The sequence below is a fragment of the Pleurodeles waltl genome, chromosome 9, assembly GCF_031143425.1.
Source record: "Pleurodeles waltl isolate 20211129_DDA chromosome 9, aPleWal1.hap1.20221129, whole genome shotgun sequence".
NCBI lineage: Eukaryota > Metazoa > Chordata > Amphibia > Caudata > Salamandridae > Pleurodeles > Pleurodeles waltl.
The window spans coordinates 972,966,903-972,983,070 of NC_090448.1; the positions used below are offsets into that span (position 1 = coordinate 972,966,903).

A 16,168-nucleotide genomic window follows, 5' to 3' on the forward strand; every position below is an offset into this window, starting at 1 on the left:
AGCACAAGGGAAGAAATAGGTGCTTACAGTAAAGGGAGTTATCAACCGCATGGTGTTAAAACTGGACCTATCTTCATACCCTTAGCATTAATGCCACAAACATGGATTGATATGTGAACAATAATGTTAAAATATGTGTAATATGTGTCAGTCATTTAGTTCCTCTTATTTCACTTAATGTTTCATTCCCCAAAAGCGTTAGCTGTTTCATCATCGTGTTTTTCTGTGCATTGTATTACTCTTGCATAGTGCATACTTTAACGTGTGCCAGGTGTTTATGAGGGGCTTTGATTGAGACACTGGTGCTGAGGCTGAAGGCAAAGCAAAGAGCCTGAGGGTTGGTCTCTCTGCAGAGCACACAGAACAATGGTCATGTATTCCAGTTGCAAATGAAATTCACTGTAAATGTGTCAAGGGGTGTGTAGGGGTCAAAATATTTAGAAGGCAAAAGCAAAATGAAATAAAGTGCTTAAATGTGAATGAGTGCAGTGATTGATTGGGGGGGTAAAAAGAGGGAGATGCGAGGGAGTAAATTGAAGGAAGAGGGAAAAGAGGGTGCTGAAGCAGAAAGAGAGGAGGTTGAAAATGTGCAGGTGGATGAGATGTGAAGAGAAAAAAGGGCATTCATATCTAACGTAAAGCACACATGACTGAAGGCCCTACTCCTTCTATAGGCCACAATAATATTTAATTCACAGTCTCACGATTTCAGAATTGAAACTTTTCCAATGTCAATTATTTTTATAACTAATCGTTGTTACTCATTTATTTTAGACAGCGAACAACCTTCAACAAACCCAATAGTACCGACAGGTTTTAGATGTATGACAGTTGTGTTCTTTTTCTGGATACAATAACATCTCAGAGAGAAACCAAAATACAGGCCGGGTGGCACACTGGGAATTACTGAAATTTATTTTAGAAATTTATTTCCATGTTCCCTTTTAGAGAGCCCCCACTTTTTTCATCCCACTTAAAGATCTCTTTGCACATGGGCCTGAAGTTGTCGCACTGTACAATTTGCACATTATAGTAACTGTTGAACGTATTAATGTAGTAAGATATGGGGCTGTTTTAAAGTGTTTAGTATTTCAGGACTATACGTTCCCACTGCTTTATAAACCATGGTTTCTCACTAAATGTATTTGCTTTCAAATGCACCATTTGTCAATCTTTTTCAATTTTTTCATGGGAGGAGGGCTCACTTTGGATCCCAAGTTTGTCCATTAAGCTTGCTCGCTTTACTCGCTACATAAAAGTCATACCCAACTTTTATGCCCCACCACATTCAAATGTCACCGGCCGCCACTGCTAGAAGCTGGCTACATAAGAACCAACAAAGCAAGAATCTAGAGCAGAGGTCTTCAAACTAGGGGGGTAGGCACGTCTGGGTGGGGCCTTAAATGATTTGGGGGGGAATCCCAAGCTCTGGTCAGAACAAGCATTATTCTGATACTAAGGCTTTGTTGTCATCTGAAATAAATGAGCAGCAGTAAAACACTCTAATGGGCACGTTTTGTTTTATACGTATACATATATATATATATATATATATATATATATCAAAAGTAATGGGACTCCAAATACTCTTCAGAACCCCCAACCCCAAAAATCACACTGTGGATACTTTTACACTAGTAAGGCCTGTCGGACCAGAATAGTATGTTCGTATTTGATTGCATTTTAAAAACAGTAATAAAACGTAACTGCAATGTTTAAATAAGTCAAGACATATATAAACATTGCCAATGTATAGAATTATTGTGAAAGATTTGGACGGGGCGATGATTATTTTTTTCACTGGTGTGGCGCGGCACGAAAAGTTTGAAGACCACTGATCTAGAGCAACGAGAAACTGGCCTTACAGCAGCGTAACTTCTGTAAACCTGTGACATAAATGCTAGCCCATTCAGAAGTCAATCGAAACTTGCGAACGCCATCTCGAGCCCCAGCGTGGCAGCAGGAGACGGAGCGCGTGGGCTGTCCGGTGACAGCTGGAGGGAGGGCCGCTTGGCTCGCTGATTGTCGGGCGACGGAGGCCCGTTGCAGTGAGGCAGGGCACTGTATGGACCGGAGGGTGGGGTACCCTCTACACCCAGTGCGCACTCCTCTGATCCCTAAACGTGAATGTTTGCTGGGGGCAGGGTCTGGGAAGGGGGCGTGGTCCATTCAGCAACATCATCATTCGTCTCCACCCACGGTACTGCCAGAAAAAGCCAGAGGCAAAGACAACATCTGAAAGATAGTAGCGGTGGGTGAGCCCCGAAGTCCCAGCAGAGGAGGAAAGGAAGCGAGCCGTGCCCTGGGACTAGAAGGAAGTGCCAGCAGCCTTGCGACATCCCCGCTGAGGAGAGAGAGAGGGGGGTTGATAGGACAGCAGGGGACCGAGGAGGCGAGTTCCCCTCAGAGGAGGAGAGTTCTGCACAGACGAGGGGGTGCCCCTGCTGCGGAGAAGGATGGGGTATCTGGCAGTAGCGCACTGTAGAGAGAAACCCTCTGAGGACTAGAGGAGCGCGCGGAGGGTGGGACTCGGCTGTGCTTTCACTCTATGGAGTACACAAGCCCCCAGTGCTTTCATCACTGACTGGGCTCTGTTTTGTAAATTCCGTTCAGTGAACAGGCAAAGGACCGAACCAGGGCAGAAAAGAAGCAAGTTTGGGGAAATGTGAAGACATTTATAGAAAAGTGAGCAGAAGGACGAAAACAGTTTCCCCCTCTTTTTGTTGCTATTTTTTAGCCTTTACTTAATCCAAGGATGGAAGTGTCGGGGGGCTTCGGGTAATGAAGGGGGCCTTTATCCGGTGCAAGAAGATACCGGCTGGCGGGGGAGGGGGACAGAAACCTCTGCCGTATCTACGTCTGGCCCCCCTTCGATTGGCTGCTGGTTGTGTCTGCACATTGGACTGCTTCCTTCGCCCCAATTCCCAGCAGGGTCCTACCCGGGGCCGTGCCTCTGCTCACAGGACATGTCTCTGATCGGCGGGCAGGCTGTGCTCGGCCTCTGCCTCCTCTCCCTGCTCACCACTCTCCTGCCCCCGGGACGAGGGGTGCCAGTGAAGGACCCCCGGGGTAACACCGCCAGGCGGGGGAGCAGCCGCTTTCCAGAGGTAAGTCCATTCTCGCTTCCCATTTCCAGATGACGTGCCATGCCAAAATTCTGTCATCTGCTATAACACATTAAACCTTAACGCACCGTGTGACCTTAGGCAGGTCGCTTTCACCACTATTGGATTTCGGAGAGCTCATGAGAGGAAAGCCTAGATTGCTAATTTGCAGGGGCGTATCTGTCAATAGGTGCAGCATGCGCAGCTGCACCAGGGTCCAAGGTCTTCGTATGCCGATCCCTTATTTTTTTTGTAACTTGCTTTCGAAAAAGGGCTGTGGTCACCATGCTACGCCCCTGCTATTTTGCAATTGTTTTGTCTTCAGAGAATGAACATTTTACGCATTGTGAGTGAGATTTATGGTTATACCCATGTCTGTAAATATTATTCACTTTAGGTGGTATGAGTTTGCCTGCAGATCCGAAAATAACGTAATTTCCTTTTACACTACAGGGGCTGTTGTCACAGTCAGGTGAGTGTAGAAGGTGCTATTCTTACTGTAATATATGACACAAATAGTGCGCTACCGGCCATTTGTGCAGCGTCGTGGCGCAGTCCAGGGTGACCTTCCAAATAGTTGGGAGGTTTCCGTGACACGTGGTGGTTCCTACTGACACCACTGCACAGTTGTGTGATGGAAATGATGCTCCCGCAGTATGTGATGAGACACCCATGAGTCTCCCATAACTCACAGGTATTCTTTGGTCTTGGGTGAATGGGCCCCCTTGGAGGCTCCCCACCCCTTCCGCGCGCGCAGAGGCTGGTGTTGGCCCCCCGCTGTGCAGTGCGCGCGCGCGCTGTCCAGTGATGTGCTCCCAGAGAGGGCCGCTTGTTGCAGTTCTGTGGGTGAATCCAGTATTCAATGAGTAAGTGCAGAACGCCGTTGTGTAGCGCTGCTTTCTATTTGAAGTGGTCTGCAGCGCTGTGCTGTGGTATTTTCTAACTACAAGGGGAGTGTAGTGTAGTTCGGCCGACGAATGGTGTATTATTCCGTGAGGCAGTACAGTTTTGTGTATGAGTTTGGGGGAGGGGGTGTAATAGGATGTCGAGAAGGGAAGAGGAGAGATTGTTGGATCGGATTGGATGCGAGTACTACTGTTGCGAGCGCAGTTCGTAAAGTTAATGGGAACGTTCCACATAACTAAAATGTCATCGTCGAGCAACGAACGAAACCTTCTTTATACCTGTAGATACGTCAGCCCCAGGGCAGATTCAAGTCGCAGCGATGGCAACTCTGCCTTTCATCCTCCCGAAGTCGATAGCCGTACGAAGGTGGGAGACATAACTTGCAGCATCAAACAACATATTACCAGGCATCTGTAGTTCCTTACATGGCGCCCTAACAGTACATTACCGCTGTGAGTTAAATTATACGACCTAATTGTAACCAGGGTGGTGAAGGGATATGCCACCTTCGCATGGCGCGAGAGCTCTAATCTGAAGTGCTAACCTGCTTGTGATCTGGGGTGAGGCACAGCGACGTCAGTTTTTGCAGATTGCTCTGTAACATCTGGTTTGTGAGCGATGCCCCTCCCACCCCCCCTTTGTAAGACGTTCTCTTGTGGTGGTTTCATGTGTTTAGGAGGGATGTTTCTTGCGGCTCGAAGCATGCACTGGAAAGGGCGGGGCCAGTTCACTGCCAGGCTGAGGTGACCCTGATGAGGTATATGTGCGGTTCCAACTACTGGCGCTGTTGTGTTGGAGAGCGAGGAGGTACATTGGAAGGGTCCGGTTCGGTTTCCAGTGCTGGGATCGCAGTGTGCTGCAGATCAGGACTGATGTGCATTGGCAGAACCGCCCTTAGACCCCGTGGAAGAATAGTAGATAGTGCAGATATTTTATTTATTTTTTGAAAGTTTTATCTAAAAGTGAACGTGGATGTGCAGGAGATGGGGAGTCTTCAGAGGTCCTCACGACACAGTATATAATATGCAAACATTCATCAGAAACATTGAAATACACTTCAAATACTATTCACTGCATGTACGGTGTGCCACAAGGATCCATTCTTCCTCCTCTCCTATCTAATCCGTGTATAGGGCCCTGGAGTGATCTTCTAAGGATTTTAGCATCTGATGATACTCGGCATGCTGGAGAACTACATAATTGAAATTGTAGATTTTTCGTGCAGATTGCCAGGATGGGACCAAACCCTGGATGTTTAAATCCGACCCGAGTCTAACTGCATCCACAGGAGCCCTCTTAATAATATCTTCCTCCCTTGGTGTTTCCATAACACAAACGTGGCTTGCCTCCCTTGCAAGTACTCCAGATTTGGTATGCAAAGCCAATTGCCAGGGATTTAAGCCAAAAATAGAACCCACTGTGATGAAGACATTAGATATGTTGTTCAAGATACCCGACTCCAGCTGTATATTTAATCTTTTTAAACAAGACCCTGAAATATGTTATATAAACACTACTAGTACTTAACAAAGTTGATTACAGCAATAATCTGTTGGGCGGCCGTCCAAAAACCAGGCGAGGACCATTGAAAACAATACTTCATGCCACTGCATGTCTCCTGACTGGCACTAGCCACAAGGACCACATCCCCAGTGTTCAATGATCTTCAATGGGTGTCGCTTGAAGCAAGATGGGCCTACAAATTAGCATGTACCGGGCTGTCCACATAAAACACACCAACATTCCTGGCACCAAAACATGAAGTATATGGAGGGAGCTCTGCTTCCAGAAGTAAAAGATGAAGCTTCAAACACTTTGATACAGAAGATTGTCAATCAGGCCTTCTCTGTCCAGGCTCCGAAACAGTGGAACTTTGGAAAACACCTACTATCAACAATGTCAAAGATGAGCTCAAAATATCTTACAAAGAGGTCGCTCTATTAAGCTGATTTCCCTTCAAATGTTTTCCTCGGTGTACTTGTCTGTCTGATCTCGACATCAGTGTTGCACCTTTGTACTATCACCTTGATAGGGTTTAATTTCTTCAACATCTTCACAGATGGAACGTTTCTACTTTTGTAATAAGAATCACCATAAATGGCCCTTGCTTCACTATTGCTCTTCTTTCAAGCTCAACGTAGCAACGACAAGGTACCCGCACATAGTCTATGTTTTCAAAATATTCTTATCGTGGCATCACTATACCTTTTTTTTTTTATGCATGCGTTATTTTCAGTGGTAAATGTTTTTGTTATTGTTATAGATTACATATATCAAATACATCTGCCAGAAATTGTAATTGCCTTTACTGCGTTTCAGCACCCTAGAGGCCTGGCCCACGCTGTAGCAAAACGATGTAAATAAATACAACTAAACAAATGAGAGAGATAAACATGAAACTATTTCACAGATTGTTGCAGAAGTAATATGTGGGCTATCGAGCGAGCAGTGTCACTGCATCATACATTGCTAGATATTTGATCAAAAGCGAGGAAGGGTCAAAAATAAAGTCAACGACATTCATCCTCCTAAAAAGGAGCCCCTTGGGTTTTAGAGAGCCTTTTCCTGAGAAGTTCATCTGAGAGAGACAAGGATGCAAGGTAGTGAAAGTGGGATGTCAGCTGTCAAAACATTTCTGGAGTAGGTGAGATTTCAGGAAGCTCTTAGGCAAGTTGAAGGAGTTTCGCCTCCTAGGAGATGCCCAGGAGGACCAGGTACTCGAGGATGGATGTGCATTGAGAGAGCTCTGGGTGGACCCACTGCTAGCAAAGGCAACTGCAGACAGATGTTTAGATGCAGTGGTGGACTGGAAGGAAGTGCTGCAAGTAGAGAATGAGGTGCCCCAGTTAAACTGAATATTGGTCCCAGTAATGGAATAGCTGGAGCCCCGCTGGATGGGGTGAAAATGCACATGCATGACTGTGTAATGGAATACTCGGGGGCGACAAGACAAGATTGAGGTTCACCGGAATATCTGGTAATGGACCATTGCAGTGGAAGACCAGACAATGCTGTAAGATAGGAATGAGGTGGTTTGGCAGCCCTGTCTCAGTTCATTTACTGGAGTTAGAAGAGTATTTATTTAGACCTTTGGATAGAGTGGGCTAATCTTAGTGGACGTTCAAGCGCTTTACATAAAAACAGTAAGGAATGTGGTACTATACCAGATTTATAATTTCTGGAGGCAAGGAGAAGGGTACGTATGTATGTATAAATGGCATGTTGACAAAGTAAAAGCAGATTCAATGTGGGAAAAATAAGGCATGCTCCATATCATGAATAGTAAGTAGATGTGTTGATTTATTTCGCACGTGGATGTGTTTGAGCAGTGTGGCAGCATTAGGCGGTCCTTGTGGCTAGAAATGTTTGCATCTAAAGAACGTACTGGAGTCCATTAGGATGTGATCAGGAGTAAGTGTCTTTTACATGATTTTTGAAGGGTAGGAAAGATGGATTCTGCTTGATAATTAAAGGTATGCATTTCCACACCTCTGGAGCAAAGCCTGAAAAGGTGTGTGTTGGAGATGAGGCTTTGTGGTCAGAAAATGTTTCCAATTGGAGATTGCTGGACCTTCATGGGTAGCTTCAGAGGTAGATCGCTTCCATTTGTGTTTCAGTAACAGTAGTGTTTAGTTTCAGTGCTTTGAATATGATGCAGGCAGATCTGAAAGTACAGTGAACCTCTTCTTAGTTTTGGGTGCGAGAGTGTCAATCATGGCTAGTTGGAAAAGTTCTGAAATGGATGAGCAAGCTTCTATGTTGGGGTTTAAAGATGTTGGACACATTGATCGATGAGTTCAGTTTTAACAAATGGATGATTGTGTCCTCCTCATCCATGCTTATTTTTGTTTCAGTTGTATTTTCAAGGTGATCTGGAGATATCCATGATGAACGGAATAAGATAATCTGTTCAATGAATTTGAATTTTATAGTTTTTACTTTTACTACAATGAGTTTGTGTTCAGTAATGATGATATACAGAATGACTTCTGTAGAGTAGGTTGGGTTGTTTGTTTATTGTCATGTTATGCCTATTTGTATGACATGCTATAAACCGTGGGAGTATCTTGGTGCTCAGCAGGTGAACAGGCCTCGCTCAGTGGTGAGTTAATCTAACAGCCATGTCTTCAGCTTCATGTGGAATTCAAGGCGAGAAGATGAGGGTCTGATTTGTAGTGGGAGGTTGTTCTGTGCTTTAGGAGCGATGAATGAGAAGTCTTTCCCCTGGCTCTTTTCCTGTGAATGCGTAGGGTGTGTGAGCAAGAGTCTGGCTGAGCAGAAGTGTCTGGATGGTTGGTGGAAGGAGATACAGGTGTTCAGAAAAGGCAGTCCTTTGTTGTGTAGCGCTTTAAATGTGCGAGTGAGGAGCTTTAACTTGGGGCTCTTGCATATTGGGAGCTATTGGAGCTCTCTGAGTTGAGATCCGATGAGAGCCCTGTAGGGTTGATTGAGGATGAATCTGGCACTGTGTTCTGTATGTCTGCAGTCTTTTGGTGAGTTGCTTGGTGATTCCGGGGTACAGGACGTTCTTGTAGTCCAGTCTGTTGGTGATGAGTGCTTGGGTGACATTTGTTCTGGTTTTGCTCAAGAACCATTTGAAGATCTTATTTAGTAGCTTAAGAGTGTAGAAGCATGTGGCTGTGACCGTGTTGTCCTGTACGGAAATGTCCAGTTCAGTGTCAGTGATGATGCTGAGGTTCCGGGGTGATAGCTGAGGTTAGTTGTGGGCCGAACGTCAGCCGGCTACCAGGTGAAATTCCACAGTGAGTTATTCATTCTGAAGATCACTACTTCTGTGTTGTCTGTAATCAGCTTGAGATAGTTGGGCTTCAACCATGCAGGGATGCTGGTTATGCATGTGGTGAACCTGCTCCTGGTGTTGGGGTTTTATCTGAATAGAATAGTACGAGCTGTGTGTCATCAGCGTACGAGAAAGGGTGATTATGTTGTGGGCGTGATTGACATTGGCTAGGGGAGCCACATTTATGTTGTAGAGGTTGGGCATGAAGGATGAGCCTTGAGGTATTCTGCAGATGTGATTACGTGCTTTAGAGGTGTACGGTGTGAGGATGACTGTTTAGGTCCCTTCTGTCAGGAATGAGCAGATCCAACAGAGATCCGGTCCTCGAATGCTGATCTCATGGATGGTGCTTGATGAGGATGAGGTGTGAGACCGTGTCAGAGGCCTCTGAGAGGTCCATGAAGATGAAGACTGCAGTCGTTCCTTTGTCCAGGATCATGCTGATGTCATTTGTTGCAGCTATGAGAGCTGTTTCCTTGCTGTGGTTAAGTCTCAATTCTGTGTGGCATCTAGGTCCCGGTAGTTGACATGGAAGCTGGTGAGGCTTTTGTTGATTAGTTTCTCGGTTGCTTTTGCTCAGGAAGGAAGGAGAAAGTTAGGTCTGTTGTTGATGAACTTGCTTGGATCCTCCGAGCGTTTCTTAAAGAGGGCGTTGACTGTGACATGTTTCTAGGATCCTGGGTATGTGCCTGAGTTGATGGATTATTGAACTAAGTTGTTTCAACTAAGAAGGTTGATGCAGCTTTTGCTGAGGGATAATTTTTGTAATTTCAGTGGAAGTTGAAGTCACCCATCAGTAGGTTGTTGCCTTACGATATTAGTGTAATGTTGGTGTAATCAATCAGCTTTTCTGTAAAGGCTGTTTTTGGGGGCTGTTTGTTAGCATGGTTGATAGTATGGTTTTTAGTTTATGGTGCAGCTAATTTTTCCGTGTGAATTATGGCTTCTATAGCTGGTCAGTTTCCTTTATCCGTCAGTAACATGTCAGGACTGATGGACAGGAATAGAAGCATCATTGTTAAAATATTGATTTTTGTTTTTTCTCTGTTCACTTCATGGCAGTTTTACAACATGTGCACAGAGATATATATTACAAAGTAGAGCGGGGTGAGCCAACCAGCGGCCGAAGTACATTAAGAAAAGTATGGGAACTGTGATGCTGCATGCTTTAGGGGCGGGGTCAGTGATTGTGGGGGTGGGGTCAAAGGTGTGGCTACCACAACAAAATATTCTATACTTTTTTTGATGTTTCGCTGTCAGGTAGCTATATATAAATACCGTGCAGCTTAAATGAAAAATAGATTAAAAATGTGTTACTCAGTGGGAAATGCACTATAGTACATTATAAACCTCTCTTAGTTAATGCACTGCAGAGGTCTGTGTGTAACCAGACAGCCACAGAATTAAGTGTTGGTTGGTGCATTGGAGAAAAGTGACATACATTTTTAGTGCTACAAAGTCACAGCCTGTGACTGAAAGCTCTGTGAATATGTAAGTCATTATTTTAAGCTTGCATTACACACAGTATTAGACTGATACAAAATGCGCAAAAGGGTTTAAGATAAAATGGTGCTTCTAAAATATAGATTCTAGTAATACCCCGACTGTACATAATGCAATTTGTTTTACATTATTAACAAAGGGGTAGTAAGCATTATATAAATAAATACAATTACTATTAAAAGCATGCACTTCACAGCTAAGTTGTTAACTCCTTGCACTACCACTCAAAAAGAATAAATCTTTGTCATCACAAAGCTTCAAGTGATAAGATCAATTACAGTCAGTACCGGCTCCGAAGCACCCCTTACTTTTGTAGATCGACTAGCCGTGCACAGTTACACTTCTTTCAGGCAAGCAGGCACCCTGGCAGGAAAGCTTGTGTTTAGTTGTCTGCTTGGCTTCAATTTCACAGTATAGAGACTCATTGAATGACAATTCAGATGAAGCATTCAAACTATTGGAATTAACAATCCTGGGGCAGTTGTCCTTTTACAAAAAGTAGGTGAATGTTTTTTCATAAATGAAAAAAAGTATGGGCACCTCTTACTCCTCCGATCCCTCCCTCTTCGACCTCTGGAGCCAACAGATTAATAGGGAGAGCAAAGCTAAGAGTCCACTCTGGCTCTGAGAGCACAAGTTGAGCCTTGAAAATGTTGGCATGTAAATCATGTAGTGAAGATGATGTTAGAAAATGAGACGGTTTCTTCAAAAATTCAAAAAAGTGTATTTAACACTTGAAGCGTTTTACCTTAGTATATCAGATCATATCTCTACATTGAGAAGTATTTATTAAAAGATGTAGTTTTTAATGAACTGAGAAACATTCCTGCCCCAGCCCTGATTCAGTCCTCTGAGTAAATTAAGAGGGAAGTCATGGGTCATGTGTACCCTGTATATGACCTTGATTCTTATTATAGATGGAGCAACATTATAGGCTATTAAATCAAACACAATGTTTTGTGCAGCCTGCATCCTGAAGGAACATATTAAAAAATGCTTTAATATGTGATACTGAACGAAAAGGAGGTTCAGTGAAATACAGCATTTCCCTGGGATCACACAATTTGGTTAAACAGGGAAATAGGGATTAATCCCAGATGTTCCAGTTTCACATTATGCAATTCATACAAACAATGGATATCTCTTTCTGACATCAAAGGTTAATGCTTTCTTGTTAGAGGACAAGATTAGAGTGAATACAAATTTTATTTTTGGCAGTTTTTCATATCCGATCCTCGGTCAAGTACAGAAGAACGCTTTACAGATGATACATACTACGCTACAAGGTTTTTTTCTGTGCAGGGAGATCACAAGATGCTAACCTGAGGCCTGGAATTGAACTTGCTTCACCATGGTATAAGGTCGGCAGCTGTAGCCACTGGGCCACATCCCCTCTTGTAAAAGCTTGGCTCGGTTCTGGGCTCGAGGTTGCTGGAGGACATGGAGTTCAGCCAGAGTCAAGGCTCTGGCTTGAGCTTTCAGTCACTCACCTGCCTCTGTTGCAAAGTAGCAGATCATAAAAACTATAAACAAACACCATTACGGAATTTCTGTGAATGAAATAGAAAAACAACTATTTTAGCATTTTTACTAGTATTAATGTGCATCATTGGTTTTCAAGTTGAAAAACAAGAAAGGTAATTACTTTTTTTTAACTGCAATGAAATAATATGGGGAAAGGCCTTGTCCATTTTTGGAGATTTTAGTTAGCTAGAGACATTTAGGCCTACATTTATACTTTTTTTTTGGCGCAAACTTACAAAATACAATTGTATTTTGCAAGTTTGCGCCGCTTTTGCGTCAGAAAATAACGCAAATGCGATGCTAAAAAAAGAGTAAATATGGGCCTTCGATCCATATGTTAGTTTCCTAGTATTTAAACCTGTGGCACTCGAAAGATAGGGATTGGGATTAAAGTGTTGATTTCATGCATAATAAATATTGCTGTTCATGCACATTGTGCACTTTTCCCTTAGTCTTTACAAACAGTCCAGCGCATCAGACGTTTGTGAGGGCGTGTTAGCAAAGTGCAACACTGCACTGAAAGTTACCTAATGCATACACTAAGCACGCGCCCACTCCTTCGTGCTCATTGGTTGCGCTTTTCCATCTGGTGCTGTTAAAGGGGTTTCCCGGGCTCTGTGTGTCCAGCTACCTTGAAAGGAAATAACTAAATTCTCAGAATAGTAATTGAAAGGTCAGTTTTCAGAATTTGACTGCTGACAGTCGAAATGGCTTTTAGCTCGGACATAACAAGGTGAAGGTGCGACTGCACTTGTGCATTGCTGGAGCACGTGTGCACTTTTTCAGCCTCAAGAAAAAAAATCTACGGAATTTTCAGGCCTAATCCTGCGAAGCTTTTTCTCCGTGTGCTCCAAGTAGGAGTTGGTACAAACGAAGGAATTCGCTTAGTGTGCTGAGTAAACAACATCGCTTAATGAATCAGAGACCCACTGCCGTTGAAGCAGACCTCTCCCACAGGCGCACACTTCCATTTGCCTAAATGTGCCAATGTCATTTGGCAAAGCCAAGAAGTTTCGCCTTTAAGGCCTGTTGCCTTTGCCAGTGCATTTTCGCCATGCTGCACAGAATGGCTAAAAGTATTAAAAAAAAAAAAAAAAAAAACTGTACTGATGTGGCACATCATTTTGTAGGCACACGCATATATGATGACGTGTGCTTGTGCATATGCTTTAGTAAGCATGCAGACAAACAAAATGACATGGGCATCATTTTATTTTTAATTATCAATCGGTAAATTAGAAAAAGAAGTAGTGTGAAAGAGCATTTTTAAGGCGGAGCGCCTGGCAGCAATTTCCTGCTTGGTCCTTCCCAACGCCATTTAAAAAAAAAAACAAAACAAAAAAAAAGGCAGTGATGTGGGGGCCAACGGAGGAGCGATTAAAGGGCGGGGCTAGTAACTGGCAGCGTGCAGGGGGAAAGAAGCACATGATGGAGAGCAACACGGATGTGGAGGACCATACAAATGAGAAAACAGCATGGAGGGTGGGAGAAGCGTGGAGTTTGCTGAAGAAGTAATACAAGAGAGACTGCAACACGGAGTGCGGCGGGGCGAAGCACATGAGGAAGAGAGCTGGAAAATACATGCACTCTCAGGAGTGCTTAAGCAAAAATCCAAAAATAGTTCCCTGAGCAGTGGAAGCAAAAAAGCCAAAAGATGGTAAAGAGCCAATGTTTCAGGGGATGGCTGGATACAAGATGGACAAACTGTGACAAGTAAAGCCATCAAATAAGATTTAAGTATATGGGAGTGATTATAAAGCCAACCAATAGTAAGCAATGGGCAGTCTGTAAGCCCTTGTGCGTTCCTGGTAATTCCCAGATGGGCCATTTGCACCCAGTAGGCTCAACCTAAAACACAGTTTAGCAGCACCATGGGTTTTTTTCTAAGTGGCTACCTTCACATCCATGTACCACTGTAAAGCCTTGAGACCTTCTAGCTTGGAAGATGAACCTGAGGTCAGACTGTTACTCACATTGTATGTGGGTAGCTGCAGAAAAACACACGTTAGACATGCGTGTTCCACAAGACATAGTAATGTTACGTATCTGCCTCTCTAATGGAAGCTGATCGCGACATAGGTTTTGCAGTTTCCTGAGCATGACAAAAAGAGCACTCATGTGCACCGTGTTTTCCAGGTGTCTCCCTCATGCACTTCCCTTCCCCTGCTCTCTATGATGCTCTGACGCCTGTGTGCTTCTTCCAACCCTCCTCCACGTTATGCTCACTATCGTGTCCTCCCACTATTACTTTCTTGCCTGTGTCTGGGTGGTTCTGAGCATTAATCATTCTCTCATTATTACTGCTGCTCGCATTACGCGGGGGGCTCCAGGGCACGGGGCTGTTCTGATGGAGGTACCTTAGTTTTCAGTATTCTAGCTGAAGTGAGTTAGTGTTAATGTGTCCCACGATGTAACCCAAGTTATTTTCACAACAATTAAATGAAGCTGAGAGAGGGTAAGGAAATGGTTGCAATATCAAAGGGGAGATGTTAACAGGGTTCTAATCAGGAAAATAGTCATGACTGATCTAGAACACCAAATCCAAACTGAAGAAAAGGAAAAAGAGCAATTAACCACTTATACTGACCATGTATCCAAGAATTGCTGCTTGTGACTGAAACTTATGTAGCGGAATGAAGTAAGTTAACTGGAGGGAGTAAAGTGAGATGCGAATATGTAAGAATCAGTTGAACATGTGTCTGAAATGTGGTGGGTACCAACTTGGGTGTTGGGCAATTAAAAAAAGTTGTTAGTGGTTGCTAATGTAACTAATGGAAAGCAAAAAAATAAATATTAAAAACGTGAGGTTGGTTGATGATTAAGAAAAGGGTTTCACTGATAGTGGGAGTAGAGCTACATCTTGGTGGACTGGTATTGAGCTGTGAAATTGTTGTTTCAGAGGTGTGAGATCCATGAGAAGGAATGGTGATTGGTTTAAATCCTGTACTAGTGGTATAATAGGAGCTGATTCATTCAAAAGGACGGCACCATAAATTTGACATTAAAACACAGATGGGAAGTTCACAATAGGAGTGTGTCGCAGGTTGGCTTGAGGTGCATCAGTGTACCTGTGTGCAACCCTTTATCACAGTAGCAGTGGGTGCTGGAGTTCTGGATTAAGGTGCACTAGCAGGCTCTTGTATGGGTCCACTTACTGGAAGAGCAGATGGTGGGGATCTACAGATTAGGAATGAGATGCACTGACAGAGCTGTATGGGCCTGCATTACTAACATATGGAACAGCATTGAGGTGTGTTAGAAATTGGGTCTCTAGTTGACAGAGGTGTGCACCCTGGTTTAAATGAGTCTCAATCTTTAAGAATCAGTGGCTGTATCCTTTTAACACACACTAAAAAAATGACGAGAAGGGGCAGCAGAGGAGTAGATGCATCCAAAAGTAAAGCAATGGGTAGTTTTTTTTTTGTTTCCGTTTTTTTCCCCCCAGCTTGGCAAAGGCAATGCATCATTTCTTTCCATGCTGCAATGCGATGCATCACTTTCCAGGAGCACAGCTTTGGTTCCTCACTGCGATGCAGTAGTACTTTGACGCCCAAGGATGATGCTTGGAAACCCAGAACACGTCGAGCAGAGGCAACAAGTGCTGTGTCGATCTGGCAGGTGATGCAGTTATTTTACAGCTGTGAGGCAGGCGCTGCATCAATCCAGCAGGCTTTGCATCCAATTTTGCAGCCATTGCATCGATCTTCCGATGCATTGGATTTTCTCTTCTTTGGTGAAGCCTTTGATAGACCTCAGAACAGGAGGGCAGCTCAATCCAAGCCCTTGGAGAGCATTTGAGGAGGAAGGCAGAGTCCTTCCAGCAGAGTCCGGGGGCAGCAGGGCAACAAGCAGGCCAGCAGTCCTTCCAGCAAAGCAGTCCAGATGAGTCATTTGGGAACCCAGGCAGTCCTCCTGACAGAGTCCAGTTGTAGGTCCAGAAGTGTCTGATTTGGTGGGGTCACAGACCCAGTAGATATACACCCAAAAGTGCCTTTGAAGTGGAGAAAACTTCAAAGAGTGGTTTTGAAGCACACAAGTTCCCCTTTCAACCCAGCCCAGTCTGCCAGGAGCCCTGTGAGGGGTTATCAGTCCTTTGAGTCAGGGCAGGCCACTGGCCTTTAAAGTATAAGAGAGAGCTCCCTCCCCACCCTTCCTGCCCAGACAAACCTATCTATATACAGACAAATGTCCTGTGTTTATGGCTGTCTGGGTGGAATGCACAAGAGGAGCTGTCAACCAGCACAGATAAGACATAGATTGGAGACAGGCTGTATTGCACAGAGGCAGTAAGGGCAGAGAAATTCCTACTTTCTAAAAGTGGTATTTCTAA

At 44.1% G+C, this 16,168-nt stretch overlaps 1 protein-coding gene across 1 annotated transcript in view; it reads left to right on the forward strand.

The window, feature by feature from the left end:
• Positions 1 to 2,218: 2,218 nt before the first annotated feature.
• Positions 2,219 to 16,168, forward strand: part of ISM2 (isthmin 2) — a 67,433-nt gene continuing 53,483 nt past the window's right edge. The window contains exon 1 of the mRNA XM_069208405.1: positions 2,219 to 3,107. Coding sequence (XP_069064506.1) covers positions 2,967 to 3,107 — 141 coding nt within the window. The 5' untranslated portion in view covers positions 2,219 to 2,966. The remainder of the gene's footprint in view (positions 3,108 to 16,168) is intronic.